Raw genomic sequence first — 16,758 nt, 5'->3', positions numbered from 1 at the left:
AGCTTGCGAGAATCATTGTAATTTTGTCATATTGGTATTAAATAATATTACAAAGGGTCATTCATATTCCAGACAACGTCACACTGTGGTTGAAGGTATCTCAGCGGCAGCACAGTCTGAGATCTGTCTCCCCCTATTCTACCTCCTAGACCCCACTCTCCTCTCAGAGGCAGGGATAGAACCCAGGAGTCCTGGCTCCCAGCCCCCCTGCTCTAGCATCTTAGCCCTGGTGTCCCCACTTGCTAGATTCTGACCCAGTGGATCTCCCCAAACCTGCAGGGCCGGAGGGATGGAACGACTCCGGGAGGATGTCACCTGCTCCATCTGCTTGGAAACCTTGAATGACCCTGTCTCCATCGAGTGCGGCCACAACTTCTGCCAGGGCTGCCTCTTGACTCACTGGAGCAGAGTGTCGGCCCAGGGCTACCAGTGCCCCGAGTGCCGGGCTCTCTGCTCCAAAGACAGGATGATCCCGGACACACGTGTCAAAAGACTGGTGGAGAAAATCACTGAGCAGCTGCAGGAAGAGACAAAGCAGGTGAGACCAGACAGGCTGGATAAAGGGAAAGGAACTTTCCCATCAAGGGGATGCCGGGTCCGATCCGGCCCTAGGGTGGGGACTGGCTGGCTCAGAGGGGTGGGGAACGGGACACATGAACTCATAGTCATGAAAGCCAGGAGGGACCATCATGATCATCTAGTCTGACCTTCTGCACGTCACAGGCCACAGAACCTCACCCGCCCACTCCTGTAATAGATTCTTAACCTCTGGCTGAGTTACTGACGTCCTCACATCATGATTTAAAAACAGCAAATTGCTCAGAATACACCATGTCCATTCACTCCTGTTCAGCCCAGCCAATGACCTGCAGGGAAGGTTAAAAACCCCCAGGGGTTTTGCCAATCTGACCCGAGGGGAAATTCCTACCCAACCCCAAATATGGTGACCAGTTAGCCCCTGAGCATGTGGGCAGGACTCAGCAGCCAGACACTGGAGAAGGAATTCTCTGTAGTAACTCAGAGCCCTGCCCATCTAGTGTCCCATCACTGGCTGTTGGGTGCATTTGCTGCTTGCAGTCGCAGATGGCCCATATCCCATTGTAGGCAGTCTCATAATACCATCCACTCATAAACTTGTCAAGCTCCGTCTTGAATCCAGTTAGGTTTTTTGCCCCCCTTGGAAGGCTTTTCCAGAACTTCACTCCTCTGATGGTCAGAAACCTTCATCTAATTTCATGTCTAAACTTGTTCCTGGCCAGTTAATATCCATTTATTCTTCTGCCAACACTGGCGCTAATAACTCCTCTTCCTCCCTGGTATTGATCCCTCTGATGTATTTATAGAGATCAATATTTCTCCACTCAGCCTTCTTTTTTGTTAGGCTAAACAAGCCAAATTCCCTGAGTCTCCTCTCATAAGGCAGATTTTCCATTCCTCAGATCATCCTAGTCGCCCTTCTGTGCAACTGTTCCAGTTTGAATTCACCTTTCTTAAACATGGGGGACCAGAACTGCACACAGAATTCCAGATGAGGTCTCACCAGAGCCTTGTATAATGGTGCTAACACCTCCCTATCTCTACTGGAAATACCCTGCCTGAAGCATCCTAGGACCACATTACACTTTTTCACAGCTGCATCACATTGGTGGTTCATAGTCATCCTGTGATCAGCCAATACATCCAGGTCTTTCTCGTCCTTTGTCACTTCCAACCGATGCATCCCCAGTTTATAGCAAAATTTCTTACTGTTAGTCCCTAAGTGCGTGACCTTGAACCTTTCACTATTCAATTTCATCCCATTTCTATCACTCCAGTTTTCAGGGTGGTCCAGATCTTCTTTTACAGATTAAGTACAAATCCTTGCTATTGGGATTGCAATTTCATGTGCCAATTTCTTTAATATTCTTGGATGGAGATGATCCAGTCCCCCCAGTTTGGTCCTGTTAAACTGTTTGAATTTGGCTTCCATTTCAGCCAATTCTGTCATAATTTCCACTTCCACATTCTTGTTCCCATCAGCCACCTTGTCACAAGCTTCCCCTTTCACTTATTAAAAACTGAGGCAAAGTATCTTTTATCTCCTCCCAAGAATATTAAAGAAATTGGCCCATGAAATCGGCCATTCTTCAGTGCACCTACTTCTTCGTTCCTTGTTCTCTTTTTATTGATATGGCTAAAGAACTTTTTCCTGTTGGTTTTAATTTCCTTTGCAAGGTTCAGCACTGCGTGGCTTTGGGCAATTCTCACTTTTCCCTCCACTTTCTAACCTTCCAGAGGGAACTTTCCTTGCTGATCCCTCCCATCTTCCATTCCTTGTGGGCTTTCTGCTTTCTCTTAATCACCTGTCTGAGATCCTTGTTCATCCAGATTGGTCAGCTGCAACCCTTCCCTATGGGCTTTGCCCTGGATGCAGACTCCAGATAGTTTCTGCAAGTAATTTCAAGTCTCCTCCACATCCAAACCCTTCGGCTTTGCAGGCCAGTCCACTTCCCTACCTAAATCCCTTCACTTTTTAATTTGCCCTTTGAAATCCATAACCCTAGCTTCTGACCTAGGGTGGTTTATCCTTCCATTTAGTTTAAACTGAATTAGCTCCTGGTCACCTCAGCCAAGGTTGTCCTCTACAGCCAGTTCTTCAGAGAGGTCCCCATTACTTACCAATACTAAATCTAAACTGGTATCACCTCCTGTGGGTTTGGTGACTATTTGGTGAAGAAATCTGTTAGTTGTCACATCCAGGAATATCTGGACCCTATCATTATTAGTAGTAGTGCTTCTCCTCCAGTCTATATCTGGGAAATTAAAGTCTCCCATAACCACACAATTCCCAAGGGGATTTATTTCATTCAGACTATTAAAGAAGTCTCTGTCCATATCCTAACCAGATCCTAGACCCCAAGCTCTATCCCAGGGCAGCCTCTGGTAGTTTTCTTCCCCAAAGCGCTTTTGACCCAAACGGATTCTGTTTTATCTATTCTTATCACTTCTAATTTCTTCCCATTTCAGCTGCTCATTAATACACAATGCTACCCCACCACCTTTGTCTTTCTTTTGTCTTTCCTGTACTCCAGTCATGTCTGCGATTGCTCCATGTTTCTGTTACCCTGATAATATCTGGTTTTACTCCCACACTTCATTGTCCATTTTCTCACCCAGGCTCCTTGCGTTGCTGTGCAGACATCTTATTGCTTCTGCTTGGCTTTGCCCAGATCTCTCACCCCGGGAGGTACAGTCATTTTACTGCCAGTATCAGCTACCCAGTGTTGGTCGTCTTGGCACTAGCGTTCCCCTTGTCGTCCCTTCTCCAACCCTCTCTCGTTCCTTTCTCCATTGCTGCAGCCTCTCCTACTTGATTTTCCTCTTGCTCTGTGTTAGGATCAGGCGTGGAGATTCCACAAACATCAACCAGGATTCCTAGTTTTAAAAGCTTTTTAATCAGTTGTGTCAACCTCCCTCCTGGAAGTTTATCTCCCTCCCTGCTGAGGTGGAGTCCATCCCATGAGAAGAGTCCTCTGTCTGTGAGCACCTCCCAGTGGACAAACATACCAAGTCCTGCTTAGCCCCACTGCCTGAGCCATCTGTTGATCATCATCATCTTGTCTCACCTTCGCTCTCCTCCTCCAGGGACAGGAACAATTCCACTGAAGATCACCTGAGTGTCCGTTTCTTTAAGCATCTTCCCCAGGCTGGCGCACTCTCCCTTGATGTGTCCCAACCAGAATATAGGGATCATTCCCCTCCAGGGACTGCTGGCTCTGATCCGGCCCCAGGGCAGGGGAAATGGGGCTCGAGAGGCTGTGGAATGGGGTCTGGGGCACTGATCTGGGGTGAGTGGGGACTGGCCGTCTCAGGGGTGGGGTCCCAGCTCTGACCCTGCTCTGTCCCTGCAGCAGGGGCCAGAGCTTGAGCTGGAGCAGGGGCACCCGGTGCAGCTGGTGCATATCGATGAAGAAGGAGCTGTGGTCCTGGACGAGGAGGCCCTGAGCTTCTGGCTGGAGCAGGGTGGGATGAGGGACACCCCCATCTGCCTGATTTCCATCATCGGAGAGCAGCGTTGGGGCAAATCCTTCCTGATGAACTACCTGCTGCGCCGGCTCCAGAACCAGGTGAGTGTAAACGGAAGCAGGAGTGAGCTGTGGGTGTGAGCAGCCCCAACCTCCCCCTGCTGGAGGGCTCAGAGCTGCACATGCATCTTTGAGCGTCCCTCCCTCCTCCCCAACCTGTCCGCTTAAGTGGTGCCATGGCTGGACCCTAGTGTGTCTGTCTGCCTGGAATTCTGCCTGATATTAATGTCTGTCTGTCTGTCTGTCTGAACCCAGGCATGTCTCTCTGTCTGCCTGTGTGTCTTTCTGGAACGCAGTGTGTCTGTCTGTTCATCTCTCTGTCTAGGCGGCAGTGGTTCTGCTGATTTGCCTGTCAGAGCCTGAGGACAGCCATCACCATGTATTCCTCCCCATGCCACACTAGTGCAATTAACCCCCGTTTCCCACCCCACCGAGAGGTTGCATCCTGGGGGCAAGGGGGACCAGTCACTCTCCTCCCCCACCCTGGACTGACATCCCCCCCACCCCCTCCTGTGTGTCCTTCCGGCAGGAGGCGAGCGAAGGGTCGTGGATGGGCCAGGAGGACGAGCCCCTGGAGGGGTTTGAGTGGCACATGGACACACAGAGAGTCACCAAGGGCGTGTGGGCGTGGAGTCAGCCCTTCTGGGTGCCGGACAAGGGGGGCAAAGTAAGTGGGGTTGTGTTGGGGGGTGCAAAGTAATAGAGGAGGAGGTCATGGGGGCGTGGGGAGGAGGAAAAGAGGAAAGAGAGAAGAGGGCTGGGAACAGAGGGAATGGGGGAAATAGGGAGGGAAGGATGGAGACATGGAAAGGCCCCAGGGGTACCTAGCAGGATGGATAATGGGGGGATGGAGAAGCGCAAGAGGAAGGAGCTAACACTGGGACGGGCTGGAACAAGGTGCCAGGTGCCATTGGGGCTGAGCACGGGGCAGGCTCTGGAGGCTGGAGGGTCCGTGAGTTACTGCACAAAGCCGGGAGCTGACCTGAGGTCGTCACTCTTGTCCCCCAGGTGGCCGTGCTGCTGATAGACACCGAGGGCTCCATGGACATTGGAAGTAACAAGGAGACCAGCATCAAACTCTCCGCCTTGTCCATGCTGCTCAGCTCCTACCAGGTTGGGGAGCTCACCAGGGGATGCTGTGCAGCAGCAAGTGGGGATGGGGGGGGGACTGTGCTGCAGGGAGCAGGATGGGGGCCCATCAGGGGGTGCTGTGCTGCAGGAAGCACTGTGTGGCATGGAGTGAGGTGGGCATTCAGCAGGGGGCGCTCTCCCCTAGCAGACAGGGTTGGCCCCAATGCCCCGTGTGGCGCTATGGGGGCTGTGCTGCGTGGTGGGTGATGTGGCTGTGGCGTGGCCTGCTCCGGCAATCCCTGCTCGTGGCTGTAGCTCTGTCCATCTCCTGATTATTTGCAGATACTGAATATTGGCAGTCAGGTGAAGGACACGGATCTTGAATACCTGGAGGTGAGGCTGGGCAGTGTGATGCAGAACTCAGCCATGCCAGGTTCTCTGCAGACCCCCCAGGGTTATTCTCCCTCCCCATTGGTCCTGTGGGGACACTGAGGCCCAGAGAGAGAAACTGAGTCTCCCATGGTCACATAAAGGTCTTGAGTCAACCCACATGCGGCCCAGTCTGGCTCCCTGCTCCCAGGTGTCTGGCATTGGCTACTAGGACAAAGTTTGGATCCATCACTCCCCTCCATCCCAGCTCTACCATTGATGGGAACGCTCTGCATCCTGCTCTGCTTTGCTCTTCTCTTCAGGCTCTTACCCAGCCTCAGCCCCCTCAGGTCATGCCCTAAGCTAGGTCCTACCATCTGCAGCATCTGGCGTGTCCTGCCTTCAGCCGTGGCCTGGGGGAGCAGAATCTCTCTGCATGGGATGGGTTGGCTCTGGGAGGGATTCTATCCATCCACGCAGCCCCAGGTCCAGTCACTGGTGAAAACCTGCTTAACACAGAGTGATGGTAACCCAGGGAGAGCCCAGGTAAATTCTGCAAGGTGTGAGCATAGCCGTGGCTTGACCCCGGGGCTGTTCAAAGAGTGTTGATGGTGTCCGTCAGCCTGAGACAGTGCTCTTTGTGTGGGGTTCAGGTGCATCCCGGGAATGCCTCGGGGAAAGGACCCCACATCAGGATCACATACCCAACCCACCTGTCACCTCCACGGAGCACCCTGGAGAGAGGGAGTGAGCCCTGGAACCAGACATGCGCGTCCATGGGGCACAGTGTGTGGAGGAGGGGTGTGCACTGGTGGCCATCCCCTGGCACCAGATCTCGGTGTCCCCCTCCCCTCCCCCCCGGTGTCCCCGCACACCCCCTTGGCCGGGTGCAGCCTGCTTCTCTGCGACCTGTGAAAACGTCTCTGTCCAAATCCAGTTTGCTTTTGTGCTTGCCGGGCCTCGCTCTCTGTGATGGGTGGAGGTAGCAGCTTAGATGGGGGGAAGGGGCTGTCAGATCCCTTTCTGATCACAGGCAGGGTCCCCTCCCCATCACAGTAAATGCCTGTGGGGCCCCAGACTCACCATCCCCCTGCTTTGCTCTGCAGATGTTTCTGCATGTGGCTAAAGTGGTGGGAGAGGCCTACGGACTGGAGCCTATTCAGGTGAGACAACATCACCCCCCATCACCCACCCTGCCCCACGTATTCCCCCATTGCACCCCTCCCCTATGCGCATCGTTATAGGGACTTTCCGTGCAACTCCGTTACCGTGGCTGCCAATACATAGTAATGCAGCATCGCCCCATATTCGCTCTGTCATGCTGCTGGCTACGAGCCATGAAAATGGCGACCTGCCTTTCTATGCAGACCTCGTCCACCACCCACCAGCTCACCTGCCTTCCAGACGCTCTTTAGGGTCATTTTATGGCACTGTGGGGCATGCAGGTGGAATCTCTTGGCACAACGAGCAATCAGCGAATCTCTCAGTCGTCACCAACCCCAGCATATGTCCACCAGGTTTGGACCTGCCAAGGCACCTGAGCTGGTTTCGAACAGGTCAGGGCAATTGTGTGGCTGGTTCCTTCAGATGGGGTGGCTCTAACAACCTGCGAGCCAGCTGTGCTCATCTTCAGACTACGGTGTATAGCCTTGACGAGGGCCTGCTGACTTATGTCTACAGCGGGCTGTCAGCTCTCCACCTGGCTGACGGTGATGCTATCAAATGGCTGGGCACGTTGCGCATATACTGAAGACCCCTCCCCCTCCCCACAGCCTGCTCCTGCCCCAGGCACCCTCTGCCCCATTCCTTAAGGGTTCAATTTCTCCTCCTGACATTGTCCTTCTCCACATCCCAGCATCCTCCAGCCCCACAGTGACCCTCCTCCCCTCCTGTCTCCTCTGCAGCACCTAGACCTGCTGGTGCGGGATTGGAGCAGCTCCCTGGTCTTTGGAGACCAGGGTGGGAAGAAGTATCTGAGAGACATTAGACAGGTGACTCTGGGGTTCATGGGAGTGGGGACTGGGATATGGGGCCTTTCCCCTCTAAGGGGCTGGTAGCACCACACTGGATAAAAGTTGCCTGACAAATCCCGTTATAAGACCCCTTTTTAGTTGCTTTGCCAAACTTTAACTATTTGGGCTGAAATTTTCCATGCTTGTTCTTTGCCTCAGGATGAATTCTTTCTGTATTTCTCTGTAAGAACATGAGAACTGCCAAACTGAGTCAGACCAATGGTCCATACAGCCCATTATCCTGTCTTCTGACAGTGGTCAATGCCAGGTGTGACGTTCCCCTCTGCAATCTGGACTGGTGTATTGCTCTTACCCCAAACCCTCACTCTCAGAGCCCACCTCACTCTGCTCCGCTGTGTGAATCCTGGGCAGTCCAAGAACAGCCCCCAGCAAGCAAGTTGTTCCCCACTAAGTGAGTGAGTGCCCCCTACTTGGGATTATGCAATGGAATGACTCCAAAACTCCCTGGGCAGTCCAGGCACAGCCCCCAGCAAGCAATGGCTGGGTTATGTCAACACTTTTAGCCCATATTTTCCATCTAAATTAACACAATGGACCCTCACTCCTCCTGCTCTATCCTCCTCTCCCCATGCTGGGCACCCACGTGTTCTCCACCCCTGCTGTATTCCCCCACTGCTCCCATTGTTCCTGCAGAACTGGGTTGTTTTATGCATGCCTTCGTGAGGCCTCCCCTGCTGTATTCCTCTGCTGTCCTTTGGGAATATTACTGCTGACATTGGAATTCACCCCACTGACATATTCCCCACCTTTATCTCCTGCTGATCTGTTCAGGGGACAACAAGCAACGGTTCACACATTCACATTCACACACCCAAGAGTTGAGGAGGCTGATATAGTAAAATTACCAGTCCTTAGTATGCGTTGCTCAAGCCAGCCTATCAGCCAGATAGACTGAGCACGAGGTGGGAGCCAGGCCTCTGTCAGTGCGCAATCCGATGGTACTCTATGATAATTGCAGAATGGACTCAAAGTTTCCATGTTCTTAACCTATTTTCATAGTCGCTGGCTCTCATGTAAGTCTATGGGTCTTCCTGTGTCCTGCTGTCTTCAGATTCTGTACGGTAGCCAGGCACCAGTCAGTGGCAAGCGTGCCCTCTCCTTTTCTTATTTCACATTTTGTTACATTCTCAGGGTGGATTATCTCATGCTTTAGGGTTGTTATCTGCATTCTTCAGCCTTCAGGGCAGGGTGATACTTGCAGCTGGCATCTTTATTCCCCTCTTTGTTGTCCGAATGGTTTGTGCTGGCATCTCTCCTTATCTATTTAAACCCCACACACATTCCTCACTCCTACTTAAAAAGCAACTAATCCAAGGTTAAGAAACACAGCAGAATGAAGGAACCTAACAAAATACAGTTCACTTATGACAAGCAGTAAAGAAATTCATTAAAGAACAGCATCATTTCTAATATTACATTAAAAATCACACAGGGCAATTAGCAAATATCAATATATAATTGGCAAATAGTAAAAAATCGATTCATATCTGGTTTGCTTACACATCTCTCTGGCTCACAATTACACTACAAGGGTGAACAAGAATGATACACAATCACACCACAAGGGTGTACATGCTGGTGCAGTGTGTCACACCAGGTACTTCAGAGGGGACGAACAGACCAGGCAATCGTCATCCCTCCAGCTGTTTCTGAGAATGTGGCTAAAGAAAGACACATGGTTGGGCAATATTGAAAGAAAAATTCAGATGTTCCTTTTTTTGAACATCTCTAGCAACCGCCCCACTTCAGAGCAGGGACTTGACACTTAGCAGGGGGTGGCCCATGTGTCAGAGATTTGCCCTGGGCTGTTCCAAAGACAATCCCCCCCATTTGGCCAAGTAACAAGCCAGGCCAAGTAATACTCAGGAGAGACTTGCAAGGTCAGTGTCTCTCGGTCGGGGAGGGTGCGACCCCCAGGGGGGCTGTGGGATGGATTCAGGGGGCAGAGCCAGTGTTACGGGGGGTCACAGTTGTGTTTCACCACAGGGGACACTGCAAAGCTAAGTTACATGGGTCAGCCCAGCAGCTCAGGACCAAGGGTAAGAAGGAGTCACAATTTTTTCAACTCAGGGGCTCACAGTTGTTTTGAAGTTCAAAGCTGCAGTCTTCCAGCACAAAAAGGTTAAGAACTCTGTGCTAGTGTTTTCCTGCTGCAGTCTCCAAACAGTCCGTTCAGAAGCATGCTCCAGCCCGGGGCTGCAGAAGCAATGCTGGAGTCTCCCTGTAATTCCTGCCCAGACTAGGTGCCAGAACTGAGAGCGGGGGCGCCTGTCACCCCATGTTTACAGTGAGCCCAGGCAGCATGGAGGAGGAAGCAGCTTCATTGCAGTGTGGAGGGGATAAAAGCCAGGCCATGGAGAGAAAGGACAACAAGGAGCATGGAGAGGCTGGGAGCTGGAGAAGTGGAGACTGGGACTGGGAGCCACTCCTTTCTCTTCCTGCCATCCCCTGCCTCATTCACTGCACCCCTCCCAACGTCTGCCACAAACCAGGCAGGCTCCTCCAGACCCTCTCCTACTGCCCAGCAGCTCTGGCTAACGCTAACACTGTGTATCGTGTGTCAGTGTAACGATTCCCCCTGGCTCCGGCAGATGCTGGCGGTGACGTCCCCTTGCAAACACCCCAAGGCCCTGGAAGCACTGAAGAGAAGCAGCACCCGCTGTTACCTGATGCCCTTCCCTGGCAAAGGGATCATGAATGGAAGCGAGGGAAGGCTGAGAGGTAAAGGACCCAGGAGAGTGGCTCTCACCCCCCTGCCATGTGCAGAGCAATGTGACTGGGTCACTGATCATGCCTGGGCATGGAAGGTAGAGAGAAGGGGGATCAGAGAGGCCCTGGATTGACGTCCATTGTCCATCTCTCTCCCCTTTGCAGACATGGATGAGGATTTCCAGGAGAGCCTGAGGGGCTACGTCACCTCCCTGGTGGGCTTCGTTGGCCAACACGTCCGGAGGGACCAGCATGGGGAGCCACTCAACAGGACACAACTCACTGCCAAGATAAAGGTGGGGAGAGGCCAGGTGTGCTGCAGAATGTAGGACAGGGAAACTCTCCCTGGGCAGTCACTGATAACCCTAATAACTGTGCGGCATCATAGAATCCTAAAATCATAGAAGATGAGAGTTGGAAGGGACCTCAGGAAGTATCTAGTCCAACCCCCTATTCAAAGCAGGACTAACCTCAGCTAAATCATCCCAGCCAGGGCTTTGTCAACCTGGGCTTTAAAAACCTCTTAGGATGGAGATTCCACCACCTTCCTAGGTAACCCATTCCAGTGCTTCACCACCTGCCTAGGGTAAAAGCTTTTCCTAATATCCAGCCTAGACCTCCCAAACTGCAACTTGAGACCATTGCTCCTTGTTCTGTCATCTACTACCATTGAGAACAGCCTAGCTCCATCCTACCTGGAACCCCCTTCAGATATTTGAGGCCAGTTATCAAATCCCCCCTCACTCTTCTCTTCTGCAAACTAAACAAGGCCAGTTCCCACAGCCTCTCCTCAGAAGTCTTGTGCTCCAGCCCCCTAATCATTTTTGTTGCCCTCCACTGGCCTCCCTCCAATTTATCCACATCTTTTCTGTAGTGGGGGGCTCAAAACTGGACACAATACTCCAAATGTGGCCTCACCAGTGCCAAATAGAGGGGAATATTCACTTCCCTCCATCTGCTGGCAATGCTCCTACTAATGCAGCCCAATATGCTATTAGCCTTCTTGACAACCAGGGCACACTGCTGACTCATATCCAGCTTCCTGTCCACTGTGACCCCCAGCTCCTTTATTGCTGCTAGCCAGTCAGTCCCCCATCTGTATCAGTGCAAGCAGGTATCACTGTGCGGCTCTTCCCTAGCTGACCCCACCTCCAGAGGAGGCCACATCTCAGCACTGTTCCCAGCCTTTCTAAGCCCTGTGGAGTCTGTGACGTGATGGTTTGTTTTGGTTCCTTTGCAGAATTTATCCGATGTGATGAAGAAATGTCACTTTGGCTTCTCCTCTCCCTGTCAGGTAAGGTCTCTGTCTCTGACCTGACCATGGGGTGTCTCCCCTCTTCCCTCCATGCCAGGGCTGGGGTGGTGTTGGGAGTTGGGTGCATTCTGCTGAAGGCAACTGGGAAAGGGTTTGGGTCTCAGGTTTTTGGACTCTGGGATGGAGGAATTTAACTAGACTAGAGGGTGACTGGTTCTGGACGGGTCACCCAGCCTATGGACATGTCTCCAGTCCGTGAGACCCCTAACATGAACCAGCCCTGCGGGTGTGGTGTACAAATGAGAGCCATCTATCAGAGCTGGCCTGAAAATGGGGATTTTTGTTTTTCCTCCAGGAACTGCTGAGTTTCCTGCAAAACCCCCAAATGTTTCCATTTGGCAGTGCCGCCAAGGTGGCTCCTGGGAACTGTAGGAACACATTCCTCACATGCACCTTTCTCCTCTATGGGTCAGGCACTCTGGTGGGAGAGCAGCTCCCATGATCCTGGAATCAGGGACCTGGGTCTCAGGACCCTACGGGGCTGGAGGGTCAGAGCCAAAGTCAAACTGGGAGCCAAGGTTCAAGCCCTGTTCCTTTCAAGTGTAGACGCAACCCTGAAAGTATCCCACAATCCCACAGGCCGACTTCCTTTCTCCTCTGGTCAGTGAAATTAAGAGGACAGTCCAATTTTCCCAGGCTGCACCACCAGCAATGGGACAGGGCAGCCGCAGCTGGCGAGAGCACTAGGGAGTCTGGGATACGGGTGGTTGCACCCAGACCTGCATAATGCATTGTAGATGTGCACCCAGACCTGCATAATGCATTGTAGATGCTGGAGCCCCAGGCTGGGACCACGACCAGATTAATCTTTTTTGGGTCCCGGTGCCTGGACTGTAGCCCTGAGTCCCCCTCCAGTTCTGCCCCTTCTTCCTGAGGCCCTGCCTATCCTCCATCCCTGCTCAGAGGGGGTCTGGGTGCTGGGGCCCCTTCTGAGTGTGAGCCCAGCACCACGGCGCCATTGTAAACCTGATACAGGCTTGGGTGTCAGACTCAGATCAGCTGGGAGAGGTGCTACGCAGGCCCTCTTCTAGAGGAAAATTGGTGGTGGGAGGGCTTATCTGCACAGGGGAATAGACCAGCCTAGCTATTCCGAAATAACTACTCAGCAATAGCCACTCCAGAACAGTGCCACAGCAGAGACTATTCCAGAGTCATTCCTGCTTCATAGCAAGGTTTAACCCAGCCCAGAACAGTACCCTTCCCTCCGCCCCACACCAGAGCTGAGAGTCGCATCCAAACAATCTGCCTCCCCGAGATCGATAACAGCCCCCAAATACCACCAGACCCGCAGGATCCGGTGTCACTGATGCACTGTTGGGCATCAGCCTCAGGCTGAACCTGGCTGGGGCAGGCGTTTCCACAGTTCTCAGCTATAGGACAGAGCCACAAATGAAAAGTGCAGGTCTGGGCAGGGAAAGGAGTCGAGGCTGGGCTGCCGTGAGGATCAAACTGATGACCGGCGGCACTAGAAGCCCCAAGCCACTGCCACACTGGATAATGTTCTGTTACGTGAGGCAGCTGTGATAGAAGCTCCAGTCCTCGGTGGAGACAGGGTCCCACAAGCTGTGACTCACCCCAGCCTTATCCTCCTTGTGCAGATGGCCATCACCTTCCACAACCAGAGAGCCATGGACAGAGCCCGCATGGACCATGCTGCCTTTCTGAGGGAGAAAGTGAGTCTGGGAGAAGCTGTGCCCCCAGCCAGGGGAACTCCAGGGAACCATCCCGGCCAGCCCCACAGCCTCCTAGCTTAGGGGCAGGAGATGGGAGTTCATCTCTCCGGCTCCCAAGGTGGCAGCAAAAATGGGAGACTCCAAGCCCGGCACAATGGGGGCCCTGATCTTGGTCAGTGGAGTGAGGGGAAATTGCTGTGCTGAAGCCTGATGGGCCATTGGTGAGGCAGGGTTGCCGACCGTTGCCTGATTTTCAGCGTTTTGTAATTGAACAGGATTATAGGTTCATCAATGGATCTGATCAGAAGATAATGAGCTATTTCTAGGGATTTTGTGGTGTGCTTGTGGAGTTTATTTGGGGCATAAACTGGGTAGTCCCCGCTTGTTTTGGTACCTCCTGACTTATCTAGGGTAAAAGTTATGACCATATATGCATCTTATCCTTTAACACATCATTACTTATCTGGGCCAAAGGTCCCAAACATATGTATGCAAACTGCATTAGCTCTGATACAGGATGTGGCCTGTAGGCCTCTTGCATTACAGGTATAATACGTTAATATGAATCTATGACTCTATTATTATAAAACATATGTTTTATGCTTAAATCTATAAGGAAATGTGTATATGTGAAAGTAAGCAGGTTAGTACTACAGGCTACACAACCCGCCCCTTTTAACAGCCTTGGGCCCCCTTCTCACCCCCTCCTCTCCCGCTCAATGCAGAATGGCCTATCCCAGCGCAGGATTGACTGTCTGAAGGTAACACCGAGTGTCGTGGGGGAGCAGTTCGTGGAGCAGCGCAGGTTGCTGCTGGAGCGGTGCCGGGAGCTGATGATGGAGCAGGAGAAGGAGACCCTGCTGGCAGAGTTAGAGGCAGAGCTGTCTCAGGAGGCTGAGACCTTCCTGGAGACCTATGGAAGGTGCTATCAGCGACATACCATCAACCAGAGAGTCATGGACAGAGCCCGCACAGACCACGCTGTCTTTCTGAGGGAGAAAGTGAGTCTGGGAGAAGCTGTGTTCCCAGCCAGGGAAATGCCAGGGAACCTTCCTGGCCAGCCCCGTGGAGATGGGACCTCGTACCTCTGGCTCCCAGGGTGGCTGCAGAGATGGGAGATTCAAACTTCTGCACCAAAGGGGAAGGGGGAGGAAGGTTGCTCTTGGTCACCCCCCTCTGGCCAGCTGCAGTAGTGGTGGCATCATGGACCAGGTGATTAATGGGCTGGACTGGGTGTCAGAACTCCTGGGTTCTGTCCACAGTGCTGCCCCAGACTCCCCTGTGTGACCTTGTGCAAGTCACTGAGTCTCTCTGGGCCTCAGTTTTCCCATCTGTAAAATGGGGAGAATGATCCTGCCTTTGGGTGTTTAGACTGTGAGCTTTTTGGGGGAGGAGGTCTCTCACTGAGTTTTGTGTGCAGCGGCTGGCACAATGGGGGGCCCTGATCTCAGTCCAGGTCTCTGCTGCACCCGGTGTGTGAGGGTGCGGGCGGATGGGCGGGGTCTATGCAATGTTGGCCCCTTGTAACACATTTGGCCATCTCCTCTCCCGGCGGGTGCAGGACGGCAACTCCCGGAATATGATCGCCTGCCTGAAGGTGCGGCCGAACAAGATGGCGGAGCAGTTCACAGAGCGGCGCGAGCTGTTGCTGAGGCGGTGCCAGACAGACATGTGGGAGCCGGAACCGGGGGAAGGGTCCCTGCTGACAGAGCTGGAGGAGGAGCTGACGTCGGAGGCTCACAAATTCCTGGAGACTTACAAGAAGCGCTTCAAGAAATTTGCCATTGGGGTGGGCATTGGCGTAGGGGCACTGGCGCTGGCACCAGTGGGCGGAGCTGTCGGTGCTGGGATTGCTGTTGGTGCTGTTGCTGCTGAAGTTACTGTGGGTCTCATTGGAGCCGGGGTGGGCGTCGCAGCTGGGATAGGCGTCGGGGGGGGGGTGGGCGGGGGAATCGGTGGGAACATCGCCAAGAAGGATATAAAGAGGGCCAAGGGTGCCGGCAGCCAAAGGGAGGAGGAGGAGGAGGAAGACACTGAGGATCCGTCTGACAAGAAGCCCCTGATCTGAACCGCAGCGCCCTCACAGGGTGACGAATGGGGTGATGGAGCTGCAGCGTGGCTCAGACACGTCACTCACAAACCACCCTGGAGCGGGGCAGACATCCAGCCCCGGGTTCTAAGAAGAGATGTTTGGATCATCTCATTTGACCTGCTGTACCACCCAGCCTGGAGAAAGTCGCCCACTTCCCCTGTGTTGGGCCCAATATTGCACGTTGCACTAACTAAATCATCTCCTTACATAACTAAATAAATCAACGTCACTCCGCAGTGTAGACATACCCTAGGATTTTGATTCCTTTAGTCCCATCATGTTTGACCATCATATTTACAGTTCTCAATTGTCCTTTAATGTGTGTAAGCAGAGCAATCATACTTGAGTGTGTTAGCATGCGTTGTACCAAATCAGTGTTGCCTCCCAATATCATGGTGTGACGCTAGGCCCAAAAAGCCAAGCAACTTTGCAAGTTGCATGGCCCAACTCTGACCTTTCAAGATACATTATAGGAAAATACAAAGGTCGTGAGGGTCATTCCTTATAAGTAGGCGAGAGCTTTGATATGCAAGTGTCTTGTTGGTAGTTATTTGATGTTATTTACATATCTCTGTTAGAGGTTAGCAAGGTAGATAAACTGCTTTCCTGTCTGTCAATGTTCTATTGATTAAGAGTTCAACAGGAACATATGAACATTGAGATGGAATTTTGAATGTAACAATACTATTCTTTGTGTTTTTCTTTGAAGTTTAAATAGTGAATACCTGTGAACGGCTGTAAAAGGCCAATTACCTTGTGCTAATGTAACTAGTTACCGGTGTGCTCGGGACATAGGAGATGGTACTTCAGAGTCCCAACTAATCATCTATTAATTGTTCAAGGAGATACCTGCTGTCAAGAAAGTATCGGTCAGCTTGCATGGATCTATAAAAGACTCTAGAGACTGATCCTTTTATCTCAAATCTGTCCAAGCTTGTCAGGGAAAGTTTGGATTGCAAGATTGAGATCCCAGCACCAGCTTGGAATCACCCTGCTAAGTCTCATGGGAGAATTTGAACAAACTCTGCACATGGACTATTTAGTCTCTATTGCTCTGAATCAACTCATCTGTGACTGAAGCTGTGAAACAAAGAACTGAGACCCATCCAGGTACTGGATGTACACCTGTTACCTCACAGACTGGGATCTGCTATTAGTGTGCTCAGGAATTGACACGACTCTCGTTCGATAATGACAGAAAGGCTTTAATTACTATACTTATAAACATATAAAATGAGCCCCCAAACCAAAAGTCTAGTATATTTTAGCTGCAAAAGCAGTTATCCTCACCAATGCAGGCAAGAGGCGGTGATGGTTTCTTATCAGCTTCCCCCGAGAGCCTGGATCCCTGGTCTCAGAAGGCAGCTGGGCAAGATGGTAGTTCTTCTCAGTTTCTTGTCAAGAGTGATTCCTCTTCTCTTGAAGCTTGCCT

The 16,758-nt window shown here is 52.1% G+C and overlaps 1 protein-coding gene across 1 annotated transcript; it reads left to right on the top strand.

The window, feature by feature from the left end:
• The first annotated feature begins 289 nt into the window (after positions 1-289).
• On the top strand, positions 290-15,379 carry LOC137166301 (RING finger protein 112-like). Its single transcript, XM_067567953.1, has 12 exons — positions 290-538; positions 3,891-4,106; positions 4,594-4,731; positions 5,073-5,177; positions 5,478-5,528; positions 6,611-6,667; positions 7,409-7,495; positions 10,129-10,258; positions 10,412-10,542; positions 11,487-11,540; positions 13,160-13,234; positions 14,796-15,379. The coding sequence occupies exons 1-12, from the start codon at positions 290-292 to the stop codon at positions 15,300-15,302; spliced, it is 1,800 nt and encodes a 599-aa protein (XP_067424054.1). The 3' UTR covers positions 15,303-15,379.
• Positions 15,380-16,758: the final 1,379 nt, after the last annotated feature.

Source organism: Emydura macquarii, unplaced genomic scaffold, assembly GCF_026122565.2.
Source record: "Emydura macquarii macquarii isolate MOO-44397 ecotype Brisbane River unplaced genomic scaffold, CSIRO-AGI_Emac_v2 contig_2833, whole genome shotgun sequence".
Taxonomy (NCBI): domain Eukaryota; kingdom Metazoa; phylum Chordata; order Testudines; family Chelidae; genus Emydura; species Emydura macquarii.
The sequence above is the reverse complement of the archived record's forward strand: the minus strand, read 5'-3'. Positions and strand labels throughout refer to the sequence as shown.